Here is a 16,160-nt window from a genome sequence, read left to right as displayed (position 1 = left end):
GTCCCAAGTTTTTCGATACATAACGAGACCCGGCAAAAACAGATCATCCGACGTTAACCCATCCGACGTGCCCCCTCTATCTTCCACACGCTGGTCCTCTTTCTTGCGGGTCCCATCTCACTATCTTTCACACCCCTTAATTGTCGAGCCTTCGAGAAAGGCTGTCGTACTGCGGCCCAGAATGCTTACACGCAACATGAACGCTACGCGGCCCCCTTTCCTCCCAGAGGACACAGATAAAGCCAATTTCTGACTCATGGGGCAACGGGCGCCGCATATGCTTACTTCTTGCAAAGCGAGCATTTTAAAACTGAGGGGTCTGATCGACGAAGTCCGCGCGCACGTTGGGTGCCCTTTCCAATCCTCCGCTCTCCATCGTCCCTCCCTGACCAATTCAAACCCCGATCAAAGTCATAATCCTAACCCTTGCTCCATTCAGAAGAAGTCGGAGTTCTTCTGTGTTGCTGTGAGTCGAATCCTTCACCTTCTCCTCTTCCGTTCTTGATCAATCTATCCATGCTAACATTCTCTCTCTCTCTCTCTCCCTCTCCCTCTCTCCAACCCTTCTGTTTCAGCTTGGAAATGGCATCGGCGACCTACGATCCAGAGCTGCCCATGGTTCATCGAAAAGACGTAAGGGTACTCTTTTGTGTGCTTGATTTTCCTGAATTCTTTCTGATTGGATTAGATTGTAGGATCTTTTTTATTTTCTTAGGGTTTCAATTGTAGGTAATATTTAGTTTGGGTTTCCTAAAGTTGTTTCTTTTACTTCTTTCCTTTTCCCTCTTTTGTCTTCCTCATTGCATGGATTAGGTAACGGAGAGGGAAATAGACAGCGCAGGGGAGCCTTTAATTAATGGTGATAGATCTTGTGAGAGCTATTCTGTACGTGCAGCAATCCTTCCGTGAGTATATCAAACTTTGTTGGTGATTATGGTTTGGCTTGATATAGTATTTCTTTTTATTGGCTCTTGGTTGGGGTTTTAATTAGTTTAGCACATCGTATGTGATTAGTACTTTGATTTAATTGATAAAGAATCAATCCTTGCACTAGGACGTTTATTCTTGCAAATGGTTGCACATTTTTTTTTTCTGAATTCTTTGAAGTGCTTAGTTTCCGTTAGATAAGTTCTTGAGTGCTTCTTTGACCAGTAATTTTTTCTTAGTCTAAAGAAGTAACGCTGTATCACCGAAGTGGAAGTGGAAAATTTGATGATTTGGGGCATTCTTGATAATAGTGGATGATTGAATGTGATGCTTTTGTTAGTGTTGCACTAATGTGCCTTCCGGCCTGTGATTTATTCATTCATCTAGCTTTTTTTTTCCTTGAGTGAAGAATTTAGTCATTATTCACTCATTATCCATTTTTGCATCAAAGTTACCAGCTTGATTATACTAGCAGATAATTTCTTTTGGATCCGTGCATCAGGTGGTCTTTTGAAGCTCCAAAAGAACAATAATTAATGCATTTTTTTCTTTTTTCGTTCTATTATTGCCATCTTAATGATACTAAGCTTTGTACAGTCAATCTTGGGACCTCAATGGATCCCAATATAAAGAATGCTCCAGGAGGATTGAGAAGACTTTATGACACAGTCAACTTGATGTTAGTTCCATTATGAAGGACACCCTAAATTCTTGGTTTGGTAGGGTTTGGGTGGGAGGTTCCTCGACACAATATCATAACCATAAGAAAAGCAGTGATCTTTGTAAATATTTACTTACGTCAGCTTTATGCATTATTTTCATATTCATCTAAACAAGGCCCGTATCCTCCTTTACTGTGAGATCCTGTCAATCTCTAGGTTATTTTATAGGTCATCCTCTCTATTTTTCTTAACCCTTCCAGTTGCCAATAAAAAAATTGCCTCTGTCACTGTGTTGGGCATTTTAAACTTTGTGGCTCATGACTTTGACATATTCTATAGTTCCAAAGTTTCTGTCTATGTACATAGTGCCAACTTCATGTTTGTGCCATCTCACCACTCAACTCCATTAATATTCTCCTTGCTGTTATGCTTATCTTATGTTTTCATGATTTGCCCCTTTCTATTAACCATCATATGCTCTCGACATTTAAATGAGGTGATCATTCATATCATGATTGAAACTTTATATTTTATTTCCAACTGAAACATCATCATCTGCCTTTCGATTATATGATGAAACCTTTTCATCATTGATGTTAAGTATAAATTTTTTTCCATGTACTTGCTCAAATTAGTGTTCCTGTTACCAGTTATGAAGTATATAATGTTGTCCACAGCAGCCTCTTGTAGCAAAAGTTGAAGCCTTGGCAGGTCTGTCTAAACATGTTAGCATCTTTTCTTTTCTTTTCTTTCTTTCTTTCTTTTTATTTTTTTGGGCAGCCTATGACTGTTTCCAGCTTTATGTGTTTTTGGGTTGTGTTTTACATTAATGCTACTATGCACATTAAACACCTCCTCTACAGTGGAAAAATAGTCTGCCACTCTTTAACTCCATCGAGCACAAAAGAGAGAAGAGCTTATGGTCATCATTCTTCATCAAATATTAGTTCAACCAAATATAGTATCGACCATGCATGGAGATCTTTGTTGAATTAAATATGAGGGAAAGGGTTGTGCTAATAAGTAAATTGATTATGGACACCCTTAGCTGGAGAGATGTTTTTAACTTATATTTTCCACTTCACCTTCTCCTCTGACAATTCATGTATAACAATAGTTATAACTACCTTGTATCAACTGTTTGGGGTTGCTCTTGAATTGCAGTAACTTGATTGTATTAGCACTTTCTAAAATAATCCCTGGATCAAATGAAGAGTTTCCTTTAAAACAACAAGCAAAGTTCTATCCAAATTATTCTGCATTCTCATTTTTCCTCGAACATGATCTGTTTTTTGGTATACCAACATAGTTCAGACTTCAGTCACAGTGTTATATAATACAATAGAGGGGACACACAAGCCCATATCTTATGACAAATCATATCACATGTTACAGCCCTGTGTCGCCACATATAGGCATGCATCAGCTAAACTCTAATAGGTCCTGTATATTTTATAGTTTTTACTAGAACTGTATCTTTAATGGTTCTAAACTATTTTAGTGTCAGAGTTCGTATTTCTTATTATTTTCGTCAATAAAGAACTCATGTCCATTCTGATAAAAGCTTTTTGTAGTTTGATTCAGTTGCAAGATTATATGTCTCTATTCTCATAGAAAATTTGTTTCTTTTTATCTTATCTTTCATGAAGGGATAATGCTTACTGATTGTAGGTGAGAATATTTATCTTTTCTCCTGTTCCTCAGTCTTGCTAAGTTTGAGCTGCACCAAAGTTGTATCTTTATCAAGAGAGTGTGACATATGCTGGTCAATAACTTTAGAATTAGAAATCCTTAAGCAATAGCATACAACAAAGGGGTGGATTTTCATTTTCAAAATATCAATAAATGGCATTTTCATTTCTTTCCAGGGGTATTAAACTTCGGACCAAATGATCAGTTTATTGATTCACTTAAAAAAGTAGCATGTCATTCTTAAAATATCTCTTTCTTAATGATTTTATAAGTGACTTCTTGAATTTTAGGTTTTTATTCCCAGCTTTAGGAGGAGCACTTTATGGTTATGACATTGGTGCCACATCTGGTGCTACAATCTCTGTGGAGGTATTGCTATGTCCTTGACATTTAAGTTTAAATTTATTAGAATGTAATAGAAAGTCAAATAGTGTGTTCTCTGGGCTTATTTAGGTAGTATTAGAATGAGAAGCTTTCCACCAGGTATGTCATGCATCTTGTATACTGTAAAAAATTTGCTTTCTATGCTGACTATTCCATATTACAGAACATATGAAGTTTACTAGAATTTTGTAATCAATATCTCTAACTTTTTATATCTAGTTAACTAGCAGTTCATATCTCACTTTTCAGCTGTACTTACTTGCACTGCAGTCCTTGTTCAAAGTGCATTTGTCCTAGTTCTTATCTTCAAATACTTTTTCCTTTCCTTTCCTTTTCTTTTCTTTTCCCCCTTTTTTTTTGTTTTTTGATGATGCTGGTGAGAGCTACACAAATTGTTTTTAAAGAAACAATAGAAAATAACCAATGCCAGACAGTTGGGTAAAACCTCCCAAGCTTCTAACTTGGAACTTCCTTTCGATGGAAAAGGGATGCTAGATCTAGTCTACGACTCTATTTGCCAAATCTCAAGTCATATTGCTTGTTGTGGTTTTCAAAATCCTGGAATTCTAAGAAACTTTTTCTGCAGTCATCCACATTAAGCGGGACAACATGGTACAACTTATCCTCATTGGAAATCGGGCTTGTGGTGAGTTGCTATCATATTATATTACATTATCATAAGACTAGTTGCAGTTTCAGTTAATTTTTTTAAAATTTTGTTATGTAATAGCCCTTTTGTTGTGAACGTTGCAGGTCAGTGGTTCACTCTATGGTGCCTTGATCGGTTCTGTTTTGGCATTTGCTATAGCTGATTTTTTAGGTTTGCCATCTCTGCTTCATTTGCTTTTGATACTTTATTACCAACATTACTATATAGTGGAATCTAATAAACTGTTAAATTTAATTGAAGGACGACGAAGGGAGTTAATTCTCTCTTCTGTTCTATATTTTGTCGGAGCTCTACTAACAGCATTGGCTCCTGACTTCCCTGTTATGATGGTTGGACGCTTTGTCTATGGTATAGGAATTGGATTGGTAATTGAGCCCATCATCCTTTAGCTTAGCTATTTATATATGCATTTTTATTTTTTGTGCAGTAAATGTTTAGGGATAATTCGAAGATGCTGATTAATTGTTGGACTTGCCTATCTTGGCTATTTGATTTCCTCCTAATTCATGCGATGGTCTGATCTGATGCTGTTAAAGATGTCTGTTATATGCTATCAAATTGTACCAGCAAGTCTCCAAAATGGCATAACTTGACACATGGTCGTTAGTTTATATGATTTTATTAGAAAGATCTAGTTAAGATTCTGGGGCTAAATTATAAAATACAGGTTAGCAAGTGACCTGAGGCTTTAGGTATCTTTTTTGGAAAAACTTAGATTCAGTTTTTATGTAATTTTGTCTGAGCCAGTATTCGATAGTTTTATGTATGTACAGTGTCGTTTCAGTATATCTAGGGTCTGCATTAGACGCCTTTATAGCTTGGTTTATTGCAAATTTTAAGCTGTCATTAAAAGACTTGCGGCGACAGGCTTGTTTTCCTGAGATTAATGTAATATTGGTTTATTATATGGTACTCCATGTATACCATTTCCTCATTCTTCTTTTCTTCTTCTTTTATTTAGAATAACTCATTGTTTTTCTTGTGCTGTTCGCTGTTCATGTTGCATCAGTTTGCTTTTTTTTGTTGTGCATGTTTTTTTCTGCGATGGCTTTTTTGTTATGCCTCTTGAGCAATCATCTGCTCTTAAGATTTGTGTTTGCCATGTGGTGGCATTTCTTGTGTTTTGGGCCCATCACGGTGTCCCATGGGACGTCCTACGAGGACTTAAATCCTTGATGTTTTTATCACCTGTGCTACTTGTGGAGCATCAATTTTTTTTTTCTTAATGCTAATTAGCACCATAATTGCAACCACTGCTCATTTGGAACATTTTCAACATCAGTTGTAGATTAAGAAACACAGACCCCATCACTAAATTCAAGATCCAGCTTAGTGTTGTCAGTTGATGTCTGGCCCTTCTTTTCATGTGAATGTAGCAGGCTAAACATTGTATGCAATTGTGCATGTTTCTCACTGGTTCACTATGTTCATTATGAAGCCTCGTGTGCATGCTCTAAATTTTCATGGAATTGGTACTTGCTCATGATTCCTTCCCTTCCTTCCTACTGGAACTCTCTGTATTTACTTGTGTTGGTTGAATGGGGACATTGATAAGTTATTTCTGTGAACGAAAAAAATTGATATCACACGCTTTAGCTTGGGCATCATCCTCATTGTCCTCATGCCCTTTAGTTGTTATCATTCTCGTGCCCTCCGTTTTACTTGTTGTGGTTTTTCTTAAAATAAAAGTGAGATTGATATCACTTATAATGTCAAAGCACTTCCTGTTCCCATCCAACTGATTAGACTTTGTTGCAGATACTGATAAAATGCTACACTTTCAGTCAATGCTTGGCAAACTCTAAATTTATTGGCTTTCATGAATTTGAGAAGGGTTGTTAGAGATATTGGATATAGACAAAATGCTGATATGTCATGCTTTGTTTGAGCTGCTGCTCCCATCAATTGATTCTTAATGCATCACTCCATTGCTTTGTTCCTCAAGTCAAAATGCTCATGTTTGATGCATGGAACTTGAAGAGCTTGAAGTTGCTTTCTGGCATAAGGTTAGTCAGAGAATTGTATTGTCTAAGTACCATAACATATTGATTTTTTAAATGATGAACAAATGGCAATATCTAAACTTGGTACTTCTATGCATTATTGTCTTGATTTGTTTCTTCAGATGATGATATCAGGTCTTCTTAAATGCAAAAAGCAAATTAGCAATATCTATTCCTGAAGCAGATATTGTCTTTAGTTCTTTTCTGGAACACCGTTTATGCATCCATTATGTTGTGAATATACCAATAACATTGTTTATTATTTGCAAATGCAAGTTAGCAATATCAACAACTAAAGCGGATATTATTCTTGCTTCTTTTTTGGAATGCTGTTCACACATCCATTATTTTGTGAATATACCAATAGCATTGGCCATTCTATAGGCTATGCATGCTGCTCCAATGTATATTGCGGAGACTGCTCCAAGTCATATTCGAGGTGTGCTTATCTCCTTGAAGGAGTTCTTTATAGTTGTTGGAATGCTTGTAAGTATAAATATACCAGAGTCATATTTTAGTTAAATTTTCCAATTTTTTTGAACTAATGAGTACTTTCCATTATGGCCTTTCATGCAGTTTGGTTACATAGCTGGCAGTCTATTTGTTGATTTGGTAGCTGGATGGCGCTATATGTATGCTACTAGTGCCCCAGTATCTTTGATAATGGGAATTGGAATCTGGTGGCTGCCACCATCACCTCGATGGCTGCTTTTGTGCGCTATACAGGGCAAAAGAAACATGTTAGATGCTAAAGAATTTGCTGTTTGCTGCTTGTGTCGTTTGAGGGGTCAAGCTATTGATAGTTCAGCTTCAGAACAAGTTGATTCAATTCTGGATGAACTTTCTTATGCTGATCAAGAGAAGCAAGTAACAATAAGTGAGATTTTTAAGGGAAAATGCCTGAAAGCCTTAATAATTGGTGCTGGATTGGTCTTCTTTCAGCAGGTCTTTACAGTTCTTACATTTCTTAATTTGATATCAACTGTTCAAGATGATCTGTCAATTCTATGCCTCCAATATTAAAACTCATTTTGTGGATTAAAGATTAGGTTCTAGGGATGGCAATCAGGTTGGATTGGATAGTATGCGGTAGATTAAAAATTCGTCAACTTGAACCTAGCCTGTTCATAAGTCAAAAATTCATATCTAAACCTCACTTGTTTATTAAACAGGTGACCCGACTTGACCCGCATGACCTGTTTATTAAACAGATCAAGTCAAGTTAAACAGGTTAACTGGGTTTTTAATGGATTAAATGGATATAAATGAGTTAAATAGATTTTAAATGGGTTAAATGGGTCTGGTTATGACTCGACCAAATTATTAAACGGATCAAAATGGGTTAACTAGATTGAAGGTCTAAATCTGAACCCGGTCCATTTAATGAATGGGTCTAGATGGGTTGAACCTTATGATCCAAACCTATTTATGTCAGACCTGAACCTGCTTAAAGTGTGTCATTTGTGGGTCAACTTAACTAGTCAGGCCAGAAATTGGCACCCCTATCAAGTTCTGATTGCCCATTATTTTCTTGCATATCAGGTCACAGGGCAACCAAGTGTCTTGTACTATGCTGCAACAATCCTTCAGGTATTCCAACCCTGTGCTAATTTATGACTTGGGAATATTGTCATTCTGTAAACTTAGAAGTTTTTCAAACTAATGCATTTTGTGTTGGCAGACTGCAGGGTTTTCTGCAGCATCTGATGCTACTCGTGTCTCAGTTTTACTTGGTTTACTGAAGGTACATACCTCTGCAATAAGAAAAATTGAATAACTGCACACTGATCCCTTCACAAAACGTGACAGTGGCAACCTAGAATGCCCAGCTTTCTTCTTCTTTGGGTTTTTTATTTTATTTTATAGCTTAAAGCACCTTTCTTGTGCATTGAATGTGTTGAGCAGTTGCTTGAATAATTATTAGATATGGTTTTGCTCTGTTTAAAAATTAACTAGCAAGTCATAAAGCAATGATTGCAATGCTGGAACTTTTTTGCTTATCTTGGCTTACTTCTCCTTATACATAGCAATATTTTCTTGTTAAAACTTGTAATATCTGTGAATTAACTTGCTGGTTTAAATTGTGACATGGATAAACATGATCTCTGAAAAAGTTAATTGAGCATTTGTGTTGTTGGTTAGTCACTAAATATGGTTATAGCATGCAATCAATTGTTTTGATGGCCTTGCATTTGGCATGAACTTAAAATATACTAGTTGTTGTCAGCATTTGCAGATTTTTTTTCAATGGGAACATGATCATGAAGTAAATGTTTTTTTGGGATATGTTGTGGGCTTCAAAGGAGTCCAACATATGCTGGACTTCCAGTTTTTTAGACATTGGACATGAAAGTAAAAATGAGGAGGTCGCTTGGACTCCCTTCCATGAGATAAGTGCAGGGATTTGGAGGCTTCCTTTCGTGAGCCTGACTTCACATGTCCAACTTTTTATATGTAGTTGATGGCTTCATATTATCTGGGGCACTACTTGCATTAAAATTTCTTGGTTTACATTTAGTCAAAAACCAGTGATATTGGTTCATTGGCCTTTTAACTGTTTTTGTCAAACTGGAGGCCATTATCTTCGTCTGTGTGTGGCTTTATTTTGTGAAAATTAAAATTCTCTTTTAGGATATTATATGTGAAATTATCTCTGCAAGTTTTGAATTTTTCCAAACACAGTTAATTTGTGCATGGTCTATTTTATTGCCAGGGACTAATAGTTCTTTTCCTTTTTGTAGCTAGTTATGACGGGGATTGCTGTTCTTGTGGTAGACAGAGTTGGCAGAAGGCCGTTACTGATTGGAGGTGTTAGTGGGATAGTAAGTTGCCTGGACTAACAGCTATATTGTAGTTGTAAAGAGTTTGTTGAGAAAGCCTCCTGAAAGTTCATTCATGTTTGAGGAATAAGGAAGAGATTCATATTGAAGCGAAATAAGAATTGATTTTGATCAAATCAAACAGCATAGTTTCGAGTTTGTTTATTGTGGGCATGTCTTGTTTAAAGATTCATTTAACGGAATTCCACTTACTTTTTTTTTTCTTTTTGTTTCGGTTCTATTTCGATATGGTGTAGACATAGGGTTCTCTTACACAAACTAAATTCTATCACTTTGTCTCGGTTTCTCGATACTTTATGTCTATACTCTATAAAATAGAGTATAAAAATACTCTATAAAAAATAAAAATAAAAAAGTACTATAATATAACAAAAGTAAAAGGTAAAAAGTCAAGTAAAAAGAAAAAGAAAATACCTGAATGTGTATAACTAGCTATTGTCATAATGTGCAGATTAATGTAAATTCATCGTATCAATGGAAAGTTGATTTTGAAATGTGCAACAAAGGCCATGGTCATTTCATCCAAGCAATTTTTATGCAAACCATTTGACTGCTAAGATGTTCAAATCATCTTACGATCTGTGTAAATTGTGGATGGAATTATGTAATCATAGTTAAGTATAAAGGACTGCTCTTCAGTTGAGTGAACATTGTTTTCTATAAGTTCAAATTTTCAAGTGAAGCAATATATCAGTGATATTTGCACCTTTTTTATATTCAGAGACAATCAATGCTTATTGGTTTGTAAGCTATATTAATACTACCTTGTTTAGAGTTGATTACCTATATGCACAAGTACATACGTGTACATGAATATTCACAATTTCAGTGTTTGTGAAAGTTCAGCTGATTAGGTAAAGCTTTGGAATTTGGGAAAGATGTGAAAAAAATATTAAAATCTAAGAAATGTTTTGGATAATGAAAGACGAAAGCAAATATGAGAGATGTGAGAACAATAAATCAAGATTTTAAATCCCGTGGGATGGGGCTGTCTCGATTTTCTCATGGAACAGGACGCACCACTATCCTGCCCAATCCTGACACTGGGGACAGAGATTGTCCTAAGATGTCCTGATCGGGACACTAGGATACTAGCGGGATGGTTCTGTCCTGACACATAGGGTGATACCCTATCCCGGTGTTCCATGGTACGTCCTGTTGGGATCTGAATTCTTACATTAAATAATTGCAAAAATAATACCCCTAGAAACAAAAGATAGCACTTATAATTGATAAAATTTTCTTCAATTAATTGTGATTAGTTTGTAAATGAGTTGTAAAATCCATGAATATACGGAGAATAAGTAAATATGAAAAAAAAATTGATCAGTTCCTTTACTGAGAATAATTTGAAGATATTTTCACTATGTGCATGCATGCACATATATACGAAGCTTTCATGTTTCATTGTATTTGAAGGAGTTGTTACACAACAGTACAAGTGGTCTGCATAAGGCTGAGACAAATCACCTGAAGCATATATTACTTTTGTGTTAGAGAACCTGGCATTTTTAATTGTTGACACATAGTGTCGCACATGCGAACGAGGATCCGGAACTATAGTAATGCTGTCTTGGTATCCTGTTCTGAGGTACTAAAACTTGTAATCTATCCAAATGACAGTAAGTATGCTATGTCCTGTATTTGCTTGGATAAATCTCTAGAGGAAAGCCTGTTATACTTTATGAGTGTCATTGGCTACACTATTTTTATCTGTTGTTAAAGATATAACTTTGTGATGTTGCAGGTAATCTCTTTGTTCTTACTATCTTCATATTACACCTTATTAAAGGATTCACCATTCGTAGCCGTAATTGCATTGCTGCTATATGTTGGTTGCTATCAGGTATTTATTTTTGCCAATTTTATTGCTTGAAAAAAATGAAAAGTTTTCTCATGGTTTACTTCATAAATGGGCTCATTGGCTCTAGCTATCTGTCTGGATATTCTTTTCCTCTATATTAAATACTGTAGGATACTTTACAAAATTACTAGCATGCCTCCCTCTGAAATTGAGGTGGATCATGCATGTAGAAATTTCCACAAGAAAGAGTGATAGTCTTAGTGAATGTAACAGATTCATAACCAAGGGATGAGGGATGGCATTTGAGAGATGTAAACTATGTAGAATGACTTGGTAGATGATGGCTTGGTGCTATAATTACAGAATGGGAGTAGATGAGGTTTAGAGGACATGACCATTGGGGAGAGGTTATGGCACTTCAAGTAGCACCAAGGTGGCAAAGCTGAAGAGGAGGCATGAAACTATCGTGCTGGTGATATCAAAAGAGTAAATAGAGCATAATAGCAGCCATAATAAAGCCACAGCGGACAGTGAATCTAATGCTCAGAATAGGTTTACTTTTAGTTGAATAATGAAGTTAACAAGTAATAAAGTAGAATAGTTAATCAGTTGGTAAAGATAAAAATTAGCAGATGGGCATGGAATGGCAATGCAAAGTTGTAATTATGCAAAGTCATGCGTATATAGTGCTAAGAATCTGAAGCAAGGCAATGCATATGTGGAACGGTCTACGTTTGTCTTTAAGACATTAAGAATTTTCTAATCTTGAAGAGTCTTGAGATGATTGTATGGCAAGTTTATGTTTATAAAAATTGTCTAATCCTGAAACAATGTGGATTTTAGGGCAGCAGATTCAGAAAAATTGCATTATTAAATACCTGGTGAATGTATGATAAATAATCATATTGCGATGAAGGGCAAAATATCTAATGTAAAATCTATTTCTCCACTTCTATTTATTTTCTCTCATATATTGTTGGGGATTAGGAAAAACTAGATTGATATGCTTTTGAAAATTATGTTCTCCACACTATTACTCCCAATTAGTGTGTGCAGGCTGCAATTTTAGTGGAGATGCTTCTGACTATGACCTTAATAAATCTGTTGGTTAAGTGCTCATCAAAAGCAATTACTTTCTACATTCTAGCACCAAAAGGAAAGGATGGTGGCATTAATGATGATAGCTTCTTTAGTAAAAATAAGATTAGACTGAATAATTAGGAAATGCTTATAGAATCTTCTTAGGTTGTGTACAAAATTGTCATATGACTAGAAATTTTTATGCAAGATGAGAAGGCTACTTTTTTAAGATGAATTTAGCAAGGACATGAAGGATGGTCTGTGAAATGTAAGAAATAGGAGAGTTTTAAATGACAGTCAGGAAAGCTTAGCCAGAGCTCTAGAAGGGGATCAAGTAACCAAACATTCAATTTAGATGTTATCTTATGTGCTACTGAAGTACACTTAACGGAATATTTTTCTGTGATAATATATGCAATATTGCATGATTTTTTTTTTGATTCCAATCTTTATGTTCTCCAATCAATTTGTTTATTTTTCTGTCCCTAAATATATGACCGGTTATCTGTTTACTTAATCTATCAAAAAGTTCCAACTCTTCACATGGCTCAAATTCAAATGTTCAGTACATTTAAGTTTTGCTGTGGTCTTTTTTTCCCTTGTCTAACTTACAATGCATTGTTCAGAGTAAAAATAATAATATAATAATCAAAGAAATAAGCAGTTGACCTGTGAAAATCATTGGTGAACCTTATAGTATCAAATTTTATTACAATAATTATGTAACTTCTATAAAGTTCTATAGAGGAAAACAGACCTCTACAATACAAAAAGTAGCTTTCGTTAAACTATCTAGAGTGGTAGATGCACATACGCGTGCACAAAGCACTGCACTTGCAACCTCATATTGCGGCATCCCAAATTTAATGTAAAAGAATATATATTATTTCATTTTAATACATTAATTATAGGATGCATAGAAGCATGAGGCTGCGAGTGTGCTGTTTCATGGACACTTGCATGTGCATTTAGTATTTTTAAAAATATGTATCAGCAAACAATAATAGCTCTGTGCAGTTCTATTTAATCAAACAAAATTAATATCTTGTATCAATAATATACCACTTTATGGATCATGATCTGTACATCTTAAGATGGTTAGATTTAAATTCAGTAGGTTTTGATGATCAAATCATAGTAAAATATATTATCATTCTATTAAATCCATCCATTTAGGGACCAAAAAAATACATGAATTTTGGTTTATACGCATTGTTGATAATTTATATCATGTGCAATGGTTTGGATCATGAATTTGGATAAACTATTGTTGACTTTGATTTGTTAACTCCTTTTTTCAAGGAGTTAATGTAAAGTATATAGTCCAACCATGCAGACGTATATATATAATCTCACGTATTATGCACCTTTTTGCCACTTTGTTCTCAACTATTCCAGTTTCAGCAACATGGAGGTAGAAAAGCCATAGCACGTGCCCTGTGGTTTTGAAGCAGGGCGAAACAACTTTAGCGAAAAGCCTTTTTAAGGTAGAGCAATAGGATTTGGTTGTGGACCTACCGCAACCAGCGACCTACCTGCAAGAAGCATCTTTGAAACAACAATAGTTCCACATGAAGGAGCACATGCACACCTGTATATATAGTGAAACTTGCTCTTCTGCAAAACCTTTAATAATGTTGATGATGTTTGTCATATGTCTGAGCATCATCAATATGCAAAATGCTTGTTTAAATTGGAGGATGTGTGCATGCAAGCTAGTGTCTTTCTATCAATGCTTGTCAGGAATTTTTAGCAGTGCAAATTTCTTATGAAACTTCATTTCTGCAGTTGTCATTTGGTCCAATCGGTTGGCTGATGATTTCAGAGGTTTTCCCTTTACGGCTAAGAGGGCGTGGATTAAGTATAGCAGTGCTTGTAAACTTTGCTTCAAATGCACTGGTGACTTTTGCTTTCTCACCATTGGAGGTACTTATGCTGTTAAACTGATTTTCCTTAACCTCACCACTTAAGAAATATTCCAGGATTACTGATCTGTGTTTAGGTTTGCATATTTAGAAAAATGTTGATGCATGTGCACATGTATAATGTCATCTGGCTGGTAGAAATTAGTTGAACATACATTGTATTCTCATCCTTCTATTGGATGGAGAACTAATGATTGTGCCTGCTAGCACTTGGTCTTATTCTAATGCATTGACCAAGTTAGACTTGGACCAGCACTTCACATGATCATGCCAAGCAAATTGTCAAGCATCAGTGAATTATTGACAATGTTAACTATTTAGAAAGGCCTTTTCTTTTTGAGGGGATTTAGGAAGGCCTTTTCATATGTAGGAAAAGTAGTTTTTGCATTGGTCAAGAAAAATGAAAGCAGCTCAAAAACAGATAAATAGAAAGGCATGCCTAAGTATAAAATTCCTTTTCATTATTTTAAGTGCCTTATCAGAAACTTTTTGTGTGTATACCATAGCTGAGATAAGACTTCATGGGGGAGCATCATTGAATATACTGCATGTAGATAATGTTTTGTATATATGGACATTACTTTTGTGCATTTCTCACTTGTGTGGTGTAAGTTCAGTATGTTCAGAGTGGTTAGCATGAAAAGGTCACTCCTCAGAATAATACATCTGCACTAGTATAATTATTTACTCATGCAAATTATTGTTTCTTCCCCTCTAATTAGCACATGTTTGTCCTTGTGGCATGAAAAAACCTAGTTACATTGTTGAGCTAGCAGTCATCCAGTATGGAGTTTGGGGAATGCTGGGATGGTACTGGCACTTGTGAACAAAGACTTACAGTAACAGTGAGCAACCAACCAAAGTTTTTGAAATCATCTGTTACGATTGACTGCCTAATTGGACCAACTTTAGCAGCCATCTTGATTTAATGGTGGTGATTTACATGCCCTACTTCTCAATATGGCTGCCTGCCACTTTTCTGACATTGCACTTGCTACAGAGCAATTGTTATATTCAAAATGTTTGCTTTGATTTGGCAATAATCATGCTGTTACTGATTGACTAGTCTGACTAATTTTAGCAGCCATCTTGACTGAAGCTAGTTATCTAGATTCCACACTATTTAATCGTGGTGTCACTCTTTGTGATGTCATATTTACCGCATGGTGATCATGTAGACTATCTGCAGAGGACTACTTGCAGGCAACTGATATCTGCTGTCCACCTTTGCTTAAAGGCGGATACTGCTCTGCAGATGTGTTGCCTTTCTCCCACTTTTAGTGTGGGAGGTAGTGTGCGATACAGGTAGCTGTTATTTACTCGAGAAAAAAAAATTGGACTCTATTGACTGCATAGATTGCCGTGCAGGAATTTTGAAATGTCATAGTTAGCTGCCACTGCCAGATCTCCGTTTGCTTTTCCCTATTTTTTTCTATCTGCAAGTCCTCGTGTATCTGGTGTCACTTGCTTCACCTTTTATTGTGACAGGCTTTGGTAGGAACTGGTATCCTCTTTGCTGGTTTTGGGGTTATTGCAGTAGCCTCTCTTCTGTTCATATTCTTTGTCGTACCAGAAACAAAAGGGCTCACTCTGGAGGAAATTGAGGCCAAGATCTTATAGAGATCTCTCATTCATGCCATCTTAATAATCTTCAACTGAGGGCTTTGGACGGACAGAATCCTATCCTCTAAAGAGTTAAATGTCTCTTTTGCAGGGTATCACATCCCTTTGCCGAGAACTTGTATGTAAAATGACTATATGTATGTATTCGGGCTACTTCTGTGTATTAATCAACAATATCTTAAGTATCATCAACTACAGCTTGGATACATCTAATCAGTACAGTCACAACTTGCATTTATATGTTCATGGTATTGTCACAAACTACAACATCTAGATGTTTTGAGTTCTTGCCTGAGTTGTCAACCAAGTATTTCTTGTGAGCAACAACAAATCTAATAATATTTGGATAATGCAAATATAGTTTTTAGCAGGGAGTATAGTATCATTTTTCATATTTGGAAGTATAATATGTTGGCTATTCAGCGGTGGTTATTGTTGGTTCTGCACACATGATTCTATTTTTCTGGCTATTAATTGCCCAATACCATTTGGATGAGAAATGGTTTAGATGATGATGATGCATGTAGGTTTTTTGTTTTTTTTTTTTTTC

At 35.7% G+C, this 16,160-nt stretch overlaps 1 protein-coding gene across 2 annotated transcripts; it reads left to right on the top strand.

Annotated features, from left to right (window-relative positions):
* The first annotated feature begins 265 nt into the window (after positions 1-265).
* LOC105053801 (D-xylose-proton symporter-like 2) lies at positions 266-15,848 on the top strand. Of its 2 annotated transcripts, none has more exons than XM_019853802.3 (15): positions 266-466; positions 576-639; positions 814-905; positions 3,572-3,650; positions 4,252-4,311; positions 4,419-4,485; positions 4,576-4,700; positions 6,723-6,824; positions 6,915-7,283; positions 7,881-7,928; positions 8,020-8,082; positions 9,080-9,160; positions 10,926-11,024; positions 13,851-13,988; positions 15,476-15,848. In XM_019853802.3, exons 2-15 carry the CDS (start codon positions 583-585, stop codon positions 15,605-15,607), a joined length of 1,512 nt encoding a protein of 503 aa, XP_019709361.1. In that variant the 5' UTR covers positions 266-466; positions 576-582; the 3' UTR covers positions 15,608-15,848. The 2 variants fall into 2 exon arrangements, with proteins under 2 accessions (XP_019709361.1, XP_010933396.1); XM_010935094.4 differs by having other exon boundaries at positions 267-466; positions 576-633.
* Positions 15,849-16,160: the final 312 nt, after the last annotated feature.

The sequence above is a fragment of the Elaeis guineensis genome, chromosome 11 (assembly GCF_000442705.2).
Source record: "Elaeis guineensis isolate ETL-2024a chromosome 11, EG11, whole genome shotgun sequence".
Lineage (NCBI taxonomy): Eukaryota > Viridiplantae > Streptophyta > Magnoliopsida > Arecales > Arecaceae > Elaeis > Elaeis guineensis.
The sequence above is the reverse complement of the archived record's forward strand: the minus strand, read 5'-3'. Positions and strand labels throughout refer to the sequence as shown.

Coding starts and splice junctions, on each gene's coding strand:
- LOC105053801 (XM_019853802.3), top strand. CDS start 583: ATGGCATCGGCGACCTACGATCCAGAGCTGCCCATGGTTCATCGAAAA. Junction 640..813: donor TTCATCGAAAAGACGTAAGG/GTACTCTTTTGT, acceptor TGCATGGATTAG/GTAACGGAGAGGGAAATAGA. Junction 11,025..13,850: donor TATATGTTGGTTGCTATCAG/GTATTTATTTTT, acceptor TCATTTCTGCAG/TTGTCATTTGGTCCAATCGG.